The sequence below is a fragment of the Somniosus microcephalus genome, chromosome 22 (genome assembly GCF_052327205.1).
Source record: "Somniosus microcephalus isolate GS21.2 chromosome 22, FLI_Smic_1.0, whole genome shotgun sequence".
Lineage (NCBI taxonomy): Eukaryota > Metazoa > Chordata > Chondrichthyes > Squaliformes > Somniosidae > Somniosus > Somniosus microcephalus.
Window position 1 is genome coordinate 52,244,228 of NC_141008.1, and position 14,641 is coordinate 52,258,868.

General features: G+C 47.7%; 1 protein-coding gene across 4 annotated transcripts in view; it reads right to left on the minus strand.

Moving 5' to 3' along the window:
• Window positions 1-13,260: 13,260 nt before the first annotated feature.
• The window catches only part of gdpd1 (glycerophosphodiester phosphodiesterase domain containing 1), a 48,314-nt gene continuing 46,933 nt past the window's right edge, over window positions 13,261-14,641 (minus strand). For 3 of the 4 annotated variants that reach the window (XM_085964726.1, XM_085964723.1, XM_085964724.1), the window contains one exon: window positions 13,261-13,670. In XM_085964726.1, the coding sequence (XP_085820852.1) occupies window positions 13,539-13,670 (132 nt within the window). In that variant the 3' untranslated portion in view covers window positions 13,261-13,538. The remainder of the gene's footprint in view (window positions 13,671-14,641) is intronic. The other variant, XM_085964725.1, reaches the window with a different exon arrangement.

Sequence of the window (14,641 nt, forward strand, 5' to 3'; positions counted from 1 at the left end):
TGAAACAGCATGGAAACGCTGATGGGCTATCACGCCTGCCACTGCCTACTGCGGAGGAAGCACCAGCAGTGGACCGTGTCGAAATATTTTATTCGACTATAATTGAACGCTTGCCAGTAACTGACGCGGATGTAGAGAAGGAGACCCGAAATGACCCGACACTGTCTCGGGTATATGACTTGACGGTGAAGGGATGGCCAACACATGGCGACTCACTGTTGCCAGCATTCTCATCCAGAAGAGAACAGCTGTCAGTATGCCAGGGGACCTTGATGTGTGGATCCCGAGTGGTAATTCCACCCAAGTTAAGGGAGAGAGTGCTCAATGAGCTTCACGAAGGCCATCTGGGAGGGGTGAAAATGAAAAGCCTTGCTAGGGCTTACGTGTGGTGGCCGGGGATCGATCAGCAAATCGAGGACCTGACAAAGAGCTGCTCAGGATGCCAGAAGGTCCAAAATGCACCACCACATGCCCCTCTACACCCATGGGAGTGGCCCTCCTCTCCATGGCAACGGGTGCATATTGATTTTGCTGGTCCATTCATGGACTCAATGTTTTTAATAGCCGTGGATGCGCACTCGAAATGGCCTGAGGTGATCAAAATGTCCTCCACCACCATGGAGAAAACGATTGCAGTCCTACAGACCATATTTGCCAGGAACGGCTTGCCAGAGCAGATTTGCTCTGATAACGGACCACAGTTTGTGTCCGAAGAGTTTCGGAAATTTATGAAAAGGAATGGGGTAAGGCATTACACATCCGCCCCGTATCATCCAGCCACAAATGGATTGGCTGAGAGGTTCGTACAAACCTTTAAAAAGGCAGTAAGGGCCATGTGTGATGATGACATTCCACTGCAGCATAAGGTGGACAATTTCCTGTTAGCCTACAGGAATGCGACACATGCAGTCACCAACCAGACCCCGGCCATGATGTTCTTTAACCGAAGGTTGAGATCTCGTCTGGATTTGCTCAGACCAAATGTACGAAGAGATGTTGAGAATAAGCAATTCCAGCACATCAATGAGAAGCCGACAAGGAGCTTCAATGTAGGGCAACCAGTCTTGGCCCGCGACTACCGAACAGAGAAATGGCAACCAGGAATGATATGCACATGGCAGGGGCCACTAATGTACACAGTGGATGTTGGGGAGAACATTGTGAGACGCCATGTCGACCAGATCCTAGAGTCACAGGAATGAGTCAACCCCATGTCTTGCGTACCTGGTGATGAACCCAACATACAGGTAGCATCTACCCCAGAAACAGTAGCATCGGAAGCTGATGAACCAACCGACGACAGGGGGCCAGAATCGCCTCCGCACCAAGAGCAAGACACTCAGGAAAGGCGCTATCCAGAAAGGATCAAAAAGCCGCCCCAAAGACTGAATTTATAAATGGACTATTTTCAGTTAATGTTGCATGTTAAAAGTGTTAATTGTTAAATGAGTGTTATGGTACTGTTAATCTAAAAGGGGAGGAATTGTAGTGTATGTACCTTTAAGGGGAGAACTACTTTTTACAGCTCCTGTATACTGTAGTACCGGCAGTGACCACACCTGTATATAAACCCTGAGTAGGGATCTGTACTGTTAGTTTTTGAGAGACCCTCATCCAGTAAACACCTGTTGATTGTTCCTCTGCAGTCTCTGTCTATTTGTTGAAGGACACCATACATCAAGATTCACGGATTCAACAGCAGCCAGCCAGTTGAATTTGCCTGTTGTATAGAGTTAGATTTAAAATGTTGATCTCTCTGGGTCCTTCTTGCTTCTCCCCCCTCAGCTTCCTCGGGTGTGTCCAAAACTTGTCCTCAGCAGCCCCCTCACCCCAAACTTTGACCTGTCTTTCCCTGTTCGGAGGCCGAGTGACTGGTGTTTTCTGTTTCCATTTCGGGCCCGCTGGCCTACTTTGGTTCCTGAACGCCTCGAACCTTGTGTTTCCAATCCCTCCATCCCTCCTCAACTCCCTATCGCTTTAACCTTCTTGTCAGCTGTGGCTCAGTGGACAGCTCTCTCTCTCTCTCTCTCTTCTCTCTCAGTCAGAGGTTGTGGGTTCGAGTCCCACTCCAGAGACTTGAGTACAAAAACCCAGGCTGACACTCCAGTGCAGTGCTGAGGGAGTGCTGCACTGTCGGAGGTGCCGTCTTTCGAATGAGACGTTAAACCGAGGCCCCGTCTGCTCTCTCAGGTGGACGTAAAAGATCCCACGGCCACTATTTCGAAGAAGAGCAGTGGAGTTGTCCTGGGGCTGCTATTTATCCCTCAATCAACATCATTAAAACAGATTATCTGGTCATTATCACATTGCTGTTTGTGGGAGCTTGCTGTGCGCAAATTAGCTGCCGCGTTTCCTACATTACAACAATGACTACACTCCAAAAAGTATTTCATTGGCTGTAAAGGGCTATGGGGCATCCCGAGGTTGTGAAAGGCGCTATAGAAATGCAAATCTTTCTTTCTTTAACCTCCTCCAACTCTCCTTATAATACAATCGGATTTCACTTCATTGTTGGATGGGGAATTTCTCCAGGTTCCCCTCCTCCAGGTCCACAGCTCTCCGTTCCAAACCCTCTACACAGAGACCCTAACTTGCAGGGACATTTAGTTTGATGGCAGCCGGCATGTTAAAAAGTCACACGTGGGTAACCATTTTATTCGCGGTTCTGTGCGTTCATTTTCCTCCATCCACCGCCTCCGTCCAAAACCAACGGAATATTATAGCCACAGGGACAAGCTGGGACCACAACCAGGGTCTGAACATTAAATCTACTTAAGATCAGGCTGGATACAACCAACTCGCATTTATACAGCAGCACGCTGGTGGAAAAATATCCCGAGGCACTTCACTGTGTGGGTGTAAGTCGAAGGAAAAGGGAAAACACAGAAGAGCTCACCAAAGGCGTAGGAGAGGGTAAGACTTGCAATTATATAGTGTATTTCACAACCTCAGGACGTCGCAAAGTGCTTCACAAAATGAGGTGTTGTTAAAGTGTAGTCACTGTTGTGGGAAACGCGGCAGCCAATTTGTGCACAGCAAGCTCCCACAAACAAGAATGCGATACCTGACCAGATAATCTATTTTAGTGATGTTGGTTGAAGGATAAATATTGGCCAGGACACCGGGGAGAACTCCCCCTGCTCTTCTGCAAAATAGTGCCATGGGATCTTTTATGTCCACCTGAGAAGGAAGACGGGGCCTCAGTTTAACGTCTCATCCGAAAGACGGCACCTCCGACAGTGCAGCGCTCCCTCAGACATGCATATTCACACACAGCAAACGCTCCAACACATACCCAGCTGCTAATATTTTTTAAAGTTCAGCGTTTACTGCACAGCCACAGACCACAAGTGATTTTTTTAAACAGTTTATATTTGCTCCTCACCACATGTGGTTCAAACATAACTTGCTGAAGGATATTGTGGGTCACTCTACTCCAATGCCATTCAGAGTTTATTTTTTTTAATGTATTTATTCATTCATGGGATGTGGGCATCGTTGGCAAGGCCAGCATTTATTGCCCATCCCTAATTGCCCTCGAGAAGGTGGTGGTGAGCCGTCTTCTTGAACCACTGCAGTCTGTGTGGTGAAGGTACTCCCACAGTGCTGTTAGGGAAGGAGTTCCAGGATTTTGACCCAGCGACGATGAAGGAACGGCGATATATTTCCAAGTCAGGATGGTGTGTGACTTGGAGGTGGTGGTGTTCCCATGCGCCTGCTGCCCTTGTCCTTCTAGGTGGTAGAGGTGGCGGGTTTGGGAGATGCTGCCGAAGAAGCCTTGGCGAGTTGCTGCAGTGCATCTTGTAGATGGTACACGCTGCAGCCACGGTGCGCCGGTGGTGGAGGGAGTGAATGTTTAAGGTGGTGGATGGGGTGTCGATCAAGCGGGCTGCTTTGTCCTGGATGGTGTTGAGCTTCTTGAGTGTTGTTGGAGCTGCACTCATCCAGGCAAGTGGTGAGTATTCCATTACATTCCTGGCTTGTGCCTTGTAGATGGTGGAAAGGCTTTGGGGAGTCAGGAGGTGAGACACTCGCCGCAGAATACCCAGCCTCTGACCTGCTCTTGTAGCCACTGTATTTATGTGGCTGGTCCACAAGTGAATGGTGACTCCCAGGATGTTGATGGTGGGGGATTCGGCGATGGTAATGCTATCATTTGTGCAGTTCTCTGCTGGGGAGGTCACAGTCGACCAGCCTTGAATCAGCTCCAAGGGTGATGGATCAAAGGGCTGTATGTGTGGAAACTGTGCACAAACTCACACCACAGACTGTTTGCTCTCACTGAGTGAGCCAAATGCTGGAAAATAGGGGCGGAAAATAAATTATATTGAAATCAAATTTAAATTTGCATCACATCTCAGTAGAGAACAAGTTAAGGTGCTCATTCAACAGTTTCCCCAGTGGCACTGGACATACAAGTGTGTCTATCAGTCACTGCTGGGGAATTTGGCACTTCCTACAGTGATCACAAGGTGGCGACATTAACCACATTGCAAAACACACACATGCAGCAAGCACATGTGTGTATGTACAATATATACGATAATATATGATTGCACATTTTATCATTTAGGCAGTTCTACGTGCATCATTCTGTAGCAGGAGAAGAACTACTTGCATTTCTATCGCGCCTTTCACGACCTCAGGACGCCCCAAAGCGCTTTACAGCCAATGAAGTACAATTTGAAGTGTAGTCACTGCTGTAATCATAGAATGATAGAGCAGAGGAGGCCATTCGGCCCACCGTGCCAGCTCTTTGGTAGAGCTATCCAATTAATCCCACTGCCCTGCTCCTTCTACAGAGCCCTGTCATTTTTTCCCTTCAAGTATTCATCCAATTCTCTTTGAATGTTACTATCAAATCTGTTTCTGCAACTTTCAGGCAGCGCATTCCAGCTCACAACAACTCACTGTGTAAAAAAAATGTTTCCTCATGTCCCCTCTGGCTCTTTTGCCAATCACCTTAAATCTGGGTCCTCTGGTTACTGACCCTTCTGCCATTGGAAACAGTTTCTCCTTATTTACTCTATCAAAACCATTCATGATTTTGAACACCTCTATCAAATCTCCTCTTATCTAAAGAGAACAACCCCAGTTCCTCCAGTCTCTCCACATAACTGAAGTCCCTCATCCCTGGTACCATTCTAGTAAATCTCCTCTGCACCCTCTGCAAGGCCTTGCAATCCCTCCTAAAGTGTGGAGCCCAGAATATTCTATCTGAAGCCTAACCAGTGTTTTATAAAGGTTTAGCATAACTTTCTTGCTTTTGTACTCCATGCCTCTATTAATAAAGCCAAGGATCCCATATGCTTTTTTAACAGCCTCTTTATTCCCCAAATGTTGGCCTTCTTTCCGATCTAGTTGCCTTGGCTGGTCTGAGGGAAGGGCAGGTCAATACCTTCCAGACACTCCCATAGGCACAGACAAATCAGAGTCACACTGTCTGAATCTAGGCTGACACTCCAGCGCAGTGCTGAGGGAGTGCTGTACTGCCAGAGGTGCCATCTTTCAGTTGAGACATTAAACCGAGGCCCCATCTCCTCTCTCAGGTGGATGTAAAATATCCCACGGCACTATCTTGAAGAACAGGGGAGTTCTCCCCGGTGTCCTGGGCCAATATTTATCCCTCAATCAACATCACTAAAAACAGATTATCTGGTCATTATTGCATTGCTGTTTGTGGGATCTTGCTGTGCGCAAATTGGCTGCGGTGTTTCCTACATTACAACAGTGACCACACTTCATAAAGTACTTCATTGGCTGTAAAGCGCTTTGGGAGGTTTGGAGGTCGTGAAATGTGCTGTAAAAATGCAAGTCTTTCTTTCAAGAGATCCGCAGCTGAAAGCATCTTTACAAATGCTGTTAAAAGTACCTTCCGCAGAAGTGGAGGGAGGGGGAAGAAGAGACAGAGGGTGCGAGAAGATTATTCACAGTTGACGATTCTACTCCCAGTGCCACATGCTGCCTTTAAGACCCAGGAGAGTCCATCTTCCCAGCCCCACTGGTGACATTAGCATCGCCTACTGACAACTCCCTGCTACCACACCTTTGGAAAAAGAGGATTGACACCAATATTACAGCTGGTTAACCTTTCAGTGATTAAAATCACGGTGGTGTCACTTTGAGGTGAGGCCCCACTTCCTTGCTTTTTAATACAGGACGCTTCTGGTGCTGGTTTGCATTTATATAGCACCTTTCCCAACCTCAGGCTTTACAGCCAATGAAGTACTTTTGAAGTGTGCTCGCTGTTGTAATGTAGGAAACGCGGCAGCCAATTTGCGCACAGCAAGCTCCCACAAACAGCAATGTGATAACGACCAGATAATGTGTTTTAGTGATGTTGGCTGAGGGATTAATATTGGCCCTAGGACACCGGGGAGAACTCCCCTGCTCTTAAAATGGTGCCGTGGGATCGTTTGCGTCCACCCGGGGCTTCGGTTTAATGGCTCTGGCACCGCCGACAGTGCAGTGCGCCCTCAGTAAAGGAAGGACGCGCATTTATATAGCACCTGTCACAACCTCGGGACTCCCCCCCCCCCAAAAGAGATTTACAGCCAATGAAATACTTTTGAAGTGTAATCACTGTTGTAATGTAGGGAAACGCAGCAGCCAATCTGCGCACAGCAAGTACTGCACTGAAACATAAGCCTGGATTCTCCGCCCAAGTCTCTGGAGTGGGCTTTGAACCCACAACCTTCTGACTCCAAATTGAGAGGGCGACCCACTGAGCCCAGTCTGACAGCTGGTGATTGGCTCTTGACGGAGCAGTGATGACACCAGCGCGGGGTCTCACGGAGAAAGGGCAAAGAGCAGCACCAACGATTGTTCTGATGTTCTTCCATTTCACGGGTACCATCAGCAGCCCCCCTGCCCCTTCCCATGCGCCACCACTCTGACCCCACAACACTCACTACAGCTTTCATTCTTGCAGTTTACTGATCATAGAATTGATCCCATGACTGTGCTCGCATTCTGGATAAAGTACCGGCCCCTGATCTGAACAGTGCTGAATAAACACTGGGCCGTATATGCCGATGCCTACGGGTGGGTACGCGCTGTGTACACACCCGCAGGGACATTGGAAATGCCGGTTTCAAGCATGCGAAGCGCATGCGCTGAAAACCGGCACTTCCGCTCTGTCAAGAAAGCTCTCGACAGATCCTCCACCTGCCCTGCAGAAGGGGCTCTGCGGGCAGTGAGTTCCACATTCTGGAGAACCTCCGCCCGCAGAAAACCCTTAGAAATCTTTCACCTGGTAAAAGTAGGTGTAGGGCCTGCTTTTACCTGCATAAGAGTTGAAAAAAATAAAATAATTTTTTTTCCCACTCATTTATAATTTAAAAATACTTTAAAAAAAGGTACGTTTATTTTTAGCCCCGTAAAAAACTAATTATTTTTGTTTAAAATATTTATTTTATTGTAATTTCAACGCATTTTAAAAACGTGATGGTTTTTAAAAAATGTATTTAATGTTTTAGTGTTTTTGGGGGTGATCTCCATTCCTATATTTGACAGGTCTATCTATCAAGTGTATGAAGGGAGATTCCCTTCTCTTATTGGCTCCCCATTGGCCCATGTGATCCCAGGGACACTTGCAAACTGCTTGTGCCTCTGGGGTACCTGGGCCCTGCGCATTTCGTGTTTGGAGAGGCCCAGGAGCGGAAGTATGTGCACCCCGGGAACCCTCACGTAAGTTCGTAGATTTTTTCCAGGTTGGAGGCTTCCGCACGCAGGAAGCCTCCAATCGGAAAATATAGGCCACTGTAGCATCCCCTTCACTAGGGGAGGGAGCGAGAGATGGGGAAGGGGGTGAAAAGAGGAAAACTCAGATGAACACCCTTCCTGTATCCCCCAACAATCAGCCTAATTATAGAAATTTACAGCAAAGAAGGAGGCCATTCGACCCCTCGTGTCTGCGCCTGTCAAAAAAGAGCTATCCAAACTAATCCCACTTTCCAGCTCTTAGTCCGTAGCCTTGCAGTTTACGGCACTTCAAGTGCATATCCAAGTACTTTTTAAATGTGATGAGGGTTTCTGCCTCTACCACCCTTTCAGGCAGAGTTCCAGATCCCCGCCACCCTCTGGGTGAAAAAGGTCCTCCTCGACTCCCCTCTAATCCTTCTACCAATTACTTTAAATCTATGCCTGCTGGTTATTGACCTCTCTGCTAATGGGAAATGTGGGATTACTTTACCATGGGGAAAAATTCCTTAATAAATGAATATTGATGGGCTGGGGATGGGAGCGGGAGAGACTCCTCTCCTCCCAGGAGGTGAATGCAATTCTACAGATGCCCATTTAAAAAAAAAATTATTCATTGATGGGATGTGGGCGTCACTGGCTGGCTAGGCCTGCATTTAGTGCCCATCCCTAATTGCCCTTGAAAAGATGGTGGTGAGCCGCCTTCTTGAACCGCTGCAGTCCATATGGTGTAGGTACACCCACAATGCTGTTACATACCAGTGTCTCCGTTCTGTTAACAGATTCACACTTCTCATCATACAACTGCTGCAGCTAATAAAAAAATTCAATTTAAAATTAAACTGCACAGATGATATCAGGGAAGGGGGTGATTGTTAAAGGCTTTGCTAAAGTGCAGTACCTGCAAGAGCTGGGCTAGGGAGTTCAGGACGTGGGTCTCGCCCTTAAGATTCGCCCCCACGCCAGCCCATTCACTGCTCCTGCCTGCTCCCCCGTATTAGCTGCGATGCTGTGGGATAATAGGGGCAAGGGGTATCCCTGGAGGGGGGTGAGACAGAGAGAAGGGGCCAGGAGTGGGGGGGGAGTCAGCGGCCCACCAGGCTGCGTACAGCAATTAACATTTTAACTATGAGGAAAGGTTGGATAGGCTGGGTTGTTTTCTTTGGGGCTGAGGGGAGATTTAATTGAGGTGTATAAAATGATGAGGGGCTTGGATAGAGTGGATAGGAAGGATCTATTTCCCTTAGCAGAGAGGTCAATAACCAGGTAACATAGATTTAAAGTAATTGGTAGAAGGATTAGAGGGGAGTTGAGGAGAACCTTTTTCACCCAGAGGGTGGCGGGGGTCTAGAACTCACTACCTGAAAGGGTGGTAGAGGCAGAAACCCTCATCACATTTAAAAAGTACTTGGATATGCACTTGAAGTGCCGTAAACTGCAAGGCTACAGCCCAAGAGCTGGAAAGTGGAATTAGGGTGGGTAGCTCTTTGTCGGCCGGCACGGACACGATGGGCCGAATGGCCTCCTTCTGTGCTGTAAATTTCTATGATTCTATCTTGGGGCTAGAGTTTCTGCTTTAGGTGCAATCAGTAAATTGAGCCCACATTGCACCGGTTAGGTTACAGTTTCAAGTTTCCACTAAAACTCATTCGCATAATCACAAAAGTACAATCGCCCCATAACCAGTGCGATCGGGCAGCGTAATAGAATGTATTAGTTTCCTTGACGTATTCAAGAACGGAAACTGGTGCAGTTTTATTAATACTGCTGAAAATGGGTTAATCAAAAAAAAGTAAGTGTCCAGTCCTCCAGCTGTGAGTAACCCGATTCAAAATCACAGAAAAAAAAAACTATACTGAACCATTTAATAGTTTAATTGATGTACACCAGGCGGTTTCTTAGTAAATTAAATACTTTTTGATATGAAAAGACTTTTAAAACGTGCCTAAGAAACCGAGCACGAGCCGGGCGAATCGAATCTTAAATCAGCGTAAAAGATCGGCGGGGGGGAAACACGAACGCAAGTGGCTTAGGGCGGAACACACTGACGTGTAAAATTCCCCCCATCATTTTGCGTTGGTTCGGCCGATTGCGTTTATAGAACAAGCGGAAACGCGACGACCCCCCACCATCCCACCCCACCCCACCCCCGGACATTCGAACATCTGAACCTGCAGAGCACTGAGGGAGGCAGAGAGTGAGACAAGGGGAAGGAATTAAAATGGGGGCTGGGGTGGGGGAGAGTGAAGGAGTGGTTCATGCCTTCAGAAAGAAATCACAACAGACACCAAACAGCCAATAAAGTATCTTATTCAGAAGATTTAAAAAAAAACATTTAAACACTCATAAATCACAACATTTTTAATCACATTAATGAATATATCTGTTTAGTTGGACAGTATTTGCCATTATCTACAACACAATATATTAATCATCTGTGCGTCTATAAAATTAAAGTCAAACAACCACAGACGTCCCCCTCCCTGTATCTGCCACTGCCAGTGTGCAGGACCGTTAACTTACGCTCAGCGTTAAGACTAGACACAAAATACATTTAAGTTTAATTATTATTGAGAGAAAAACCCTGTTTTGTCCATGAATCCATTTCAGCAGCAGGTAGGCATGTCCAAAAGTGTTTACATGGGAACATTTGATGACCAGCAAATGTTAACAGATCCTAAATTTTTTTTTAAAATTTAAAACAAAAAAAAGAGAAACAATAATCCCGTCATCGCACTCGGTTGAAGAGAAGCCGGTTCTTTTCCTTGAAGCAGTTTGTTCGGTCACGGTGATCCGGTTACAGGTTCCGATCCACGGCATCGGGGAGCACAGTCGGTGGGGCCCAGCCGTACAGACCATCTGAACTCAAAGAGACGCCACTTTGTCTAAGACCCCCTTCCCCCCCCCCCCCACACACACACGACCCCTTACACCCCCTGACCCCTTTTAACGTTTAACGGTCAGCAACAAACAGCACGCTCAAAGTCGGCGCCGAACGTCCACCATAAACACTTACCCGTAGAGGCAGACAGTGCCACCAAAGTCCGGTGGGTTTCCTTCCTGACTCCAGGGGGGGGGCGGGGGGGTTAAGCGCTGCCTCAGCCTCCAAGGCAAAAACACCAGCGCAATGGTGCCATACATGACCCCACCCCCAATAAACAGCATGGCTCCTCGCAGGCTGTAGCACGCCCAGTCCATTCTGTAGAAGTAGTGAAGTGGGTGTTTGCTACCGCTATCCTGTGCAGGTCAACCCAACCATGGGTGAAAGCACTGACACTAAGACAATGAGTCACAAACAGCCCCCACCCTCCCCCCCCCCACCCCACAGTGGCTTCGTGAGCAGGTGCACCGTCTGGGGGGTACTGAGCCAGACAACACCAGGTTTGATTCCCACCCAGTCAATTTGGGACTAAACTAGGCTTGTATTCCCTGGAATATAGAAGGTTAAGGGCTGATTTGATTGAGGTTTTCAGCATTTTGAAAGGAATTGATAGGGTGGAAACTTATTTCCGCTAGTGGGGGAGTCTAGGACAAGAGGATATAACCTTAAAATCAGAGCCAGGTCATTCAGGATAGAAGTTAGGAAACACTTCTTCACGCCAAGGGCGGAACTCTCCCCCACAACAAAGCAGTAGATGCTAGGGCTCAATTAATATTTGGAAAATCTGAGATCAATAGATTTTTCGTAGTCAAGGATATTAAGGGGCATGGAGCCAAGGCAGGCGGATGGAGTTAAGATTCAGATCAGCCATGATCTCACTGAATAACGGAACAGGTTCGAGGGGCTGAATGGCCTCCTCTTGTTCCCGTGACTCTACAGTCGGGCCTCAGCAAAACTGGGCTAGGAAGTATTGGGCTCGGACACAATCCGCACCCCCTACCCCATGGGCAAATAACCGAGTCAGTGCCAACATGAAGAATGGCCCCTTGGGTGAGGCTTCGAGTCAGGTGCCCTGTCCCTGTAGACCCACACCCCAGCAAGTGTCAGCACCTGAGGAAGGGTGGCAAGAGACAAGGAGTCAGTCAAAAAACATTCTTACACAGAGAGGACACTCTCCTGGCTGGCCTTCGACCTCCCACCCTCTGTAAACTTGAGCTCATTCAAAACTCTTCTGCCCGCATCCTAACTCGCACCAAGTCCCGTTCGCCCATCAGCCCCTGAGCTCGCTGACCTACATTGGCTCCCGGTCCAGCAACGCCTCGATTTTAAAATTCTCATCCTTGTTTTCAAATCCCTCCATGGCCCCCCTCGCACCCTCCCTATCTCTGTAACCTCTTTCAGCCCTGCAACCCTCTGCGTTCCTCCAATTCTGACCCCTTGCGCATCCCCTGATTTTAATCGCTCCACCATTGGCGGCCGTGCCTTCAGCTGCCGAGGCCCTGAGCTCTGGAATTCCCTCCCTGAACCTCTCCACCTTTCTCTCCTCTTTGACCAAGCTTTTGGTCACCTTTCCTAATATTTCCTTATGTGGCTCGGTGTCAAATTTTGTCTAATTATGCTCCTTTGAAGCGCCTTGTGATTGGGACATTTTACTGCGTTAAAGGCGCTATATAAATACAAGTTGTTGTTGGTACAAACCAACAAGCAGGGATTCATAAACCACAAGAATAGATTTTATTGCCTTGTGATTAACTCTTGGCCATCTCTTGGATTTAATGCCTACAATTAATCTGCACCATTTTCTTTACCCATTGATGGCTGATTTAGTGAATTAGATTTCTTTCAACCACCCTCCTCAGTTCGGGGCTGCTCTTAATTAACTTCATGAAGCTACGAGAAAAGCATTTACTTCCCCCTCCCCCCACCACAACGCAATGCTAAAAAAAAAAACAGGGTTAGAAGAGGAAAATCCTAATTGTTAAGTGTCAATACTGAGCAGCATCAACGAAGCAAATCTCTCCCGTGAGGAATTCCCCATCCAATCCTGGAATAGGAACAAGCGAATCGCCCCCTTTTAGTGAGTCTTGTACTTAGGGAAATAAAAATAGTAAATGATGGAAGCACGGGCCTCTGTCGTTGGAAGAGAGTCAGGGTCAAGATTTCAGGTGCAGATCCTTTGTCGGAGCAAGAGCTCAGAGGACGTTCTCCGCCCGATGCCTCTCTTCCTCGTCCTCCATTGAAGACACCCTGTCCCAACCTACACACCGACCCCGCGGGGATCCACACTTAAATCGCTGACTGTCCACGTTCTTGCTAGACCAGGCATTTCCAGAATGTTCTGTTTTTATTCCAGAATTGTGATTTTTTTTCCACGCAGCGAGTTGTGGTGATGTGGAACGCGTGGTCTGAAAGGGCGGTGGAAGCAGATTCAATAAGGAACTTTCAAAAGGGAATTAGAGAAATACTTGAAAAGGAAAACATTTTTTTTTTTTGGCAGGGCTAGGGGGAAAAGGAGCCGGACTAATTGGAGAGCTCGTTCAAAGAGCCGGCACAGGCACGATGGGCCGAATGGCCTCCTTCTGTGCTGTGCGATTCTCTGATGCAATGGTTTCAGTCGGTATGATTTTTAAAATACTGGCCAAGGAAAGGAGCCTTGGTCCCAAATAACTAGACTCAAAAGGGTTTAAATATTTATACAATCCTCGTAGCAGTTTCAAACAGAGTCATCAACTTTAAAAGAGAACATTTTCTGCGGTCGTAAATGACAGTTAACCGGCAGTGAATAAGACCCAACGATTTTTGAAGCCATTCTGTTCTTGCTGCAGTGAAAGTTAACAAGCGGTGGGTGCCTGTGTTACAAAATACTGAACTGACCGGCCGAAGCTGGTGCGATGAGCCATGGGGAGTTTCCGGCCTCCTCCCCTCTCTGCACCCCCTCCCTCCCTCATCTCTGTTCCTACTGCTCTTTGCAGGGAGAGTGTTCCAGAAACTCCTTCAGCTGGGTGGGGTAGTCGGTCATGACCCCAGTCGCTCCCAAATCAAAGGCTCTCTTGAAGTCGTCCTTGTCGTTTAAGACCCATATGTAAACCTGCAGGGGAAAGAACGAGGCAGCTGATGAGTACATGCAAGGAGCACGCCACGCACTACAGGACGTCCCAATCTCATTCCCGCGCCCCCTCCCCATCCCCCCCAAAAAAATACACACAAACAGCCAGCCGTGCGCAAGGGAGAGAAAATAAACCAATTGAGAGGCTGAGAGTGTCAGCCAGTGACTCAATGGGCAGCACTCTCGCCTGAGTCAGAAGGTCGTGGGTTCACAGTCCCGCTCCAGAGAATTGAGCACAAAAATCCAGGCTGACACTCCCAGTGCAGTGCTGAGGGAGTGCTGCACTGTCAGAGGTGCCATCTTTGGATGAGACGTTAAACCGAGGCCCTGTCTGCTCTCTCAGGCGGACAGAAAAGATCCCACGGCACTATTTTGAAGAGGAGCAGGGGAGTTCTCCCCGGTGTCCTGGGCCAATACTTATCCCTCAATCAACATCACTAAAAACAGATTATCTGATCATTGTCACATTGTTGTTTGTGGGAGCTTGCTGTGCGCAAATTGGCTGCCGCGTTTCCTACATTACAACAGTGACGACACTTCAAATAGTATTTCATTAGTTGTAAAGAGCTTTGGGAAGTCCCGAGATTGTGAAAGGCAACAACAATAACTTGTATTTATATAGCACCTCAACGTAGTAAAACGTCCCAAGATGCTTCGCTGTAGCGTTATAAATCAAAATTTGGCACCGAGCCACACAAGGAGAAATTAGGGCAGGTGATCAAAAGCTTGGTCAAAGAGGTAGGTTTTAAGGAACGTCTTAAAGGAGGAAAGAGATGCGGAGAGGTTTAGGGAGGGAATTCCAGAGCTTAGGGCCCAGGCAACAGAAGGCACGGCAGCCAATGGTTGAGCGATTATAATCAGGGAGGCTCAAGAGGCCAAAATTGGAGAAGCGCAGATATCTTAGAGGGCTGTAGGGCTGGAGGAGGTTAGAGAGATAGGGAGGGGCGAGGCCA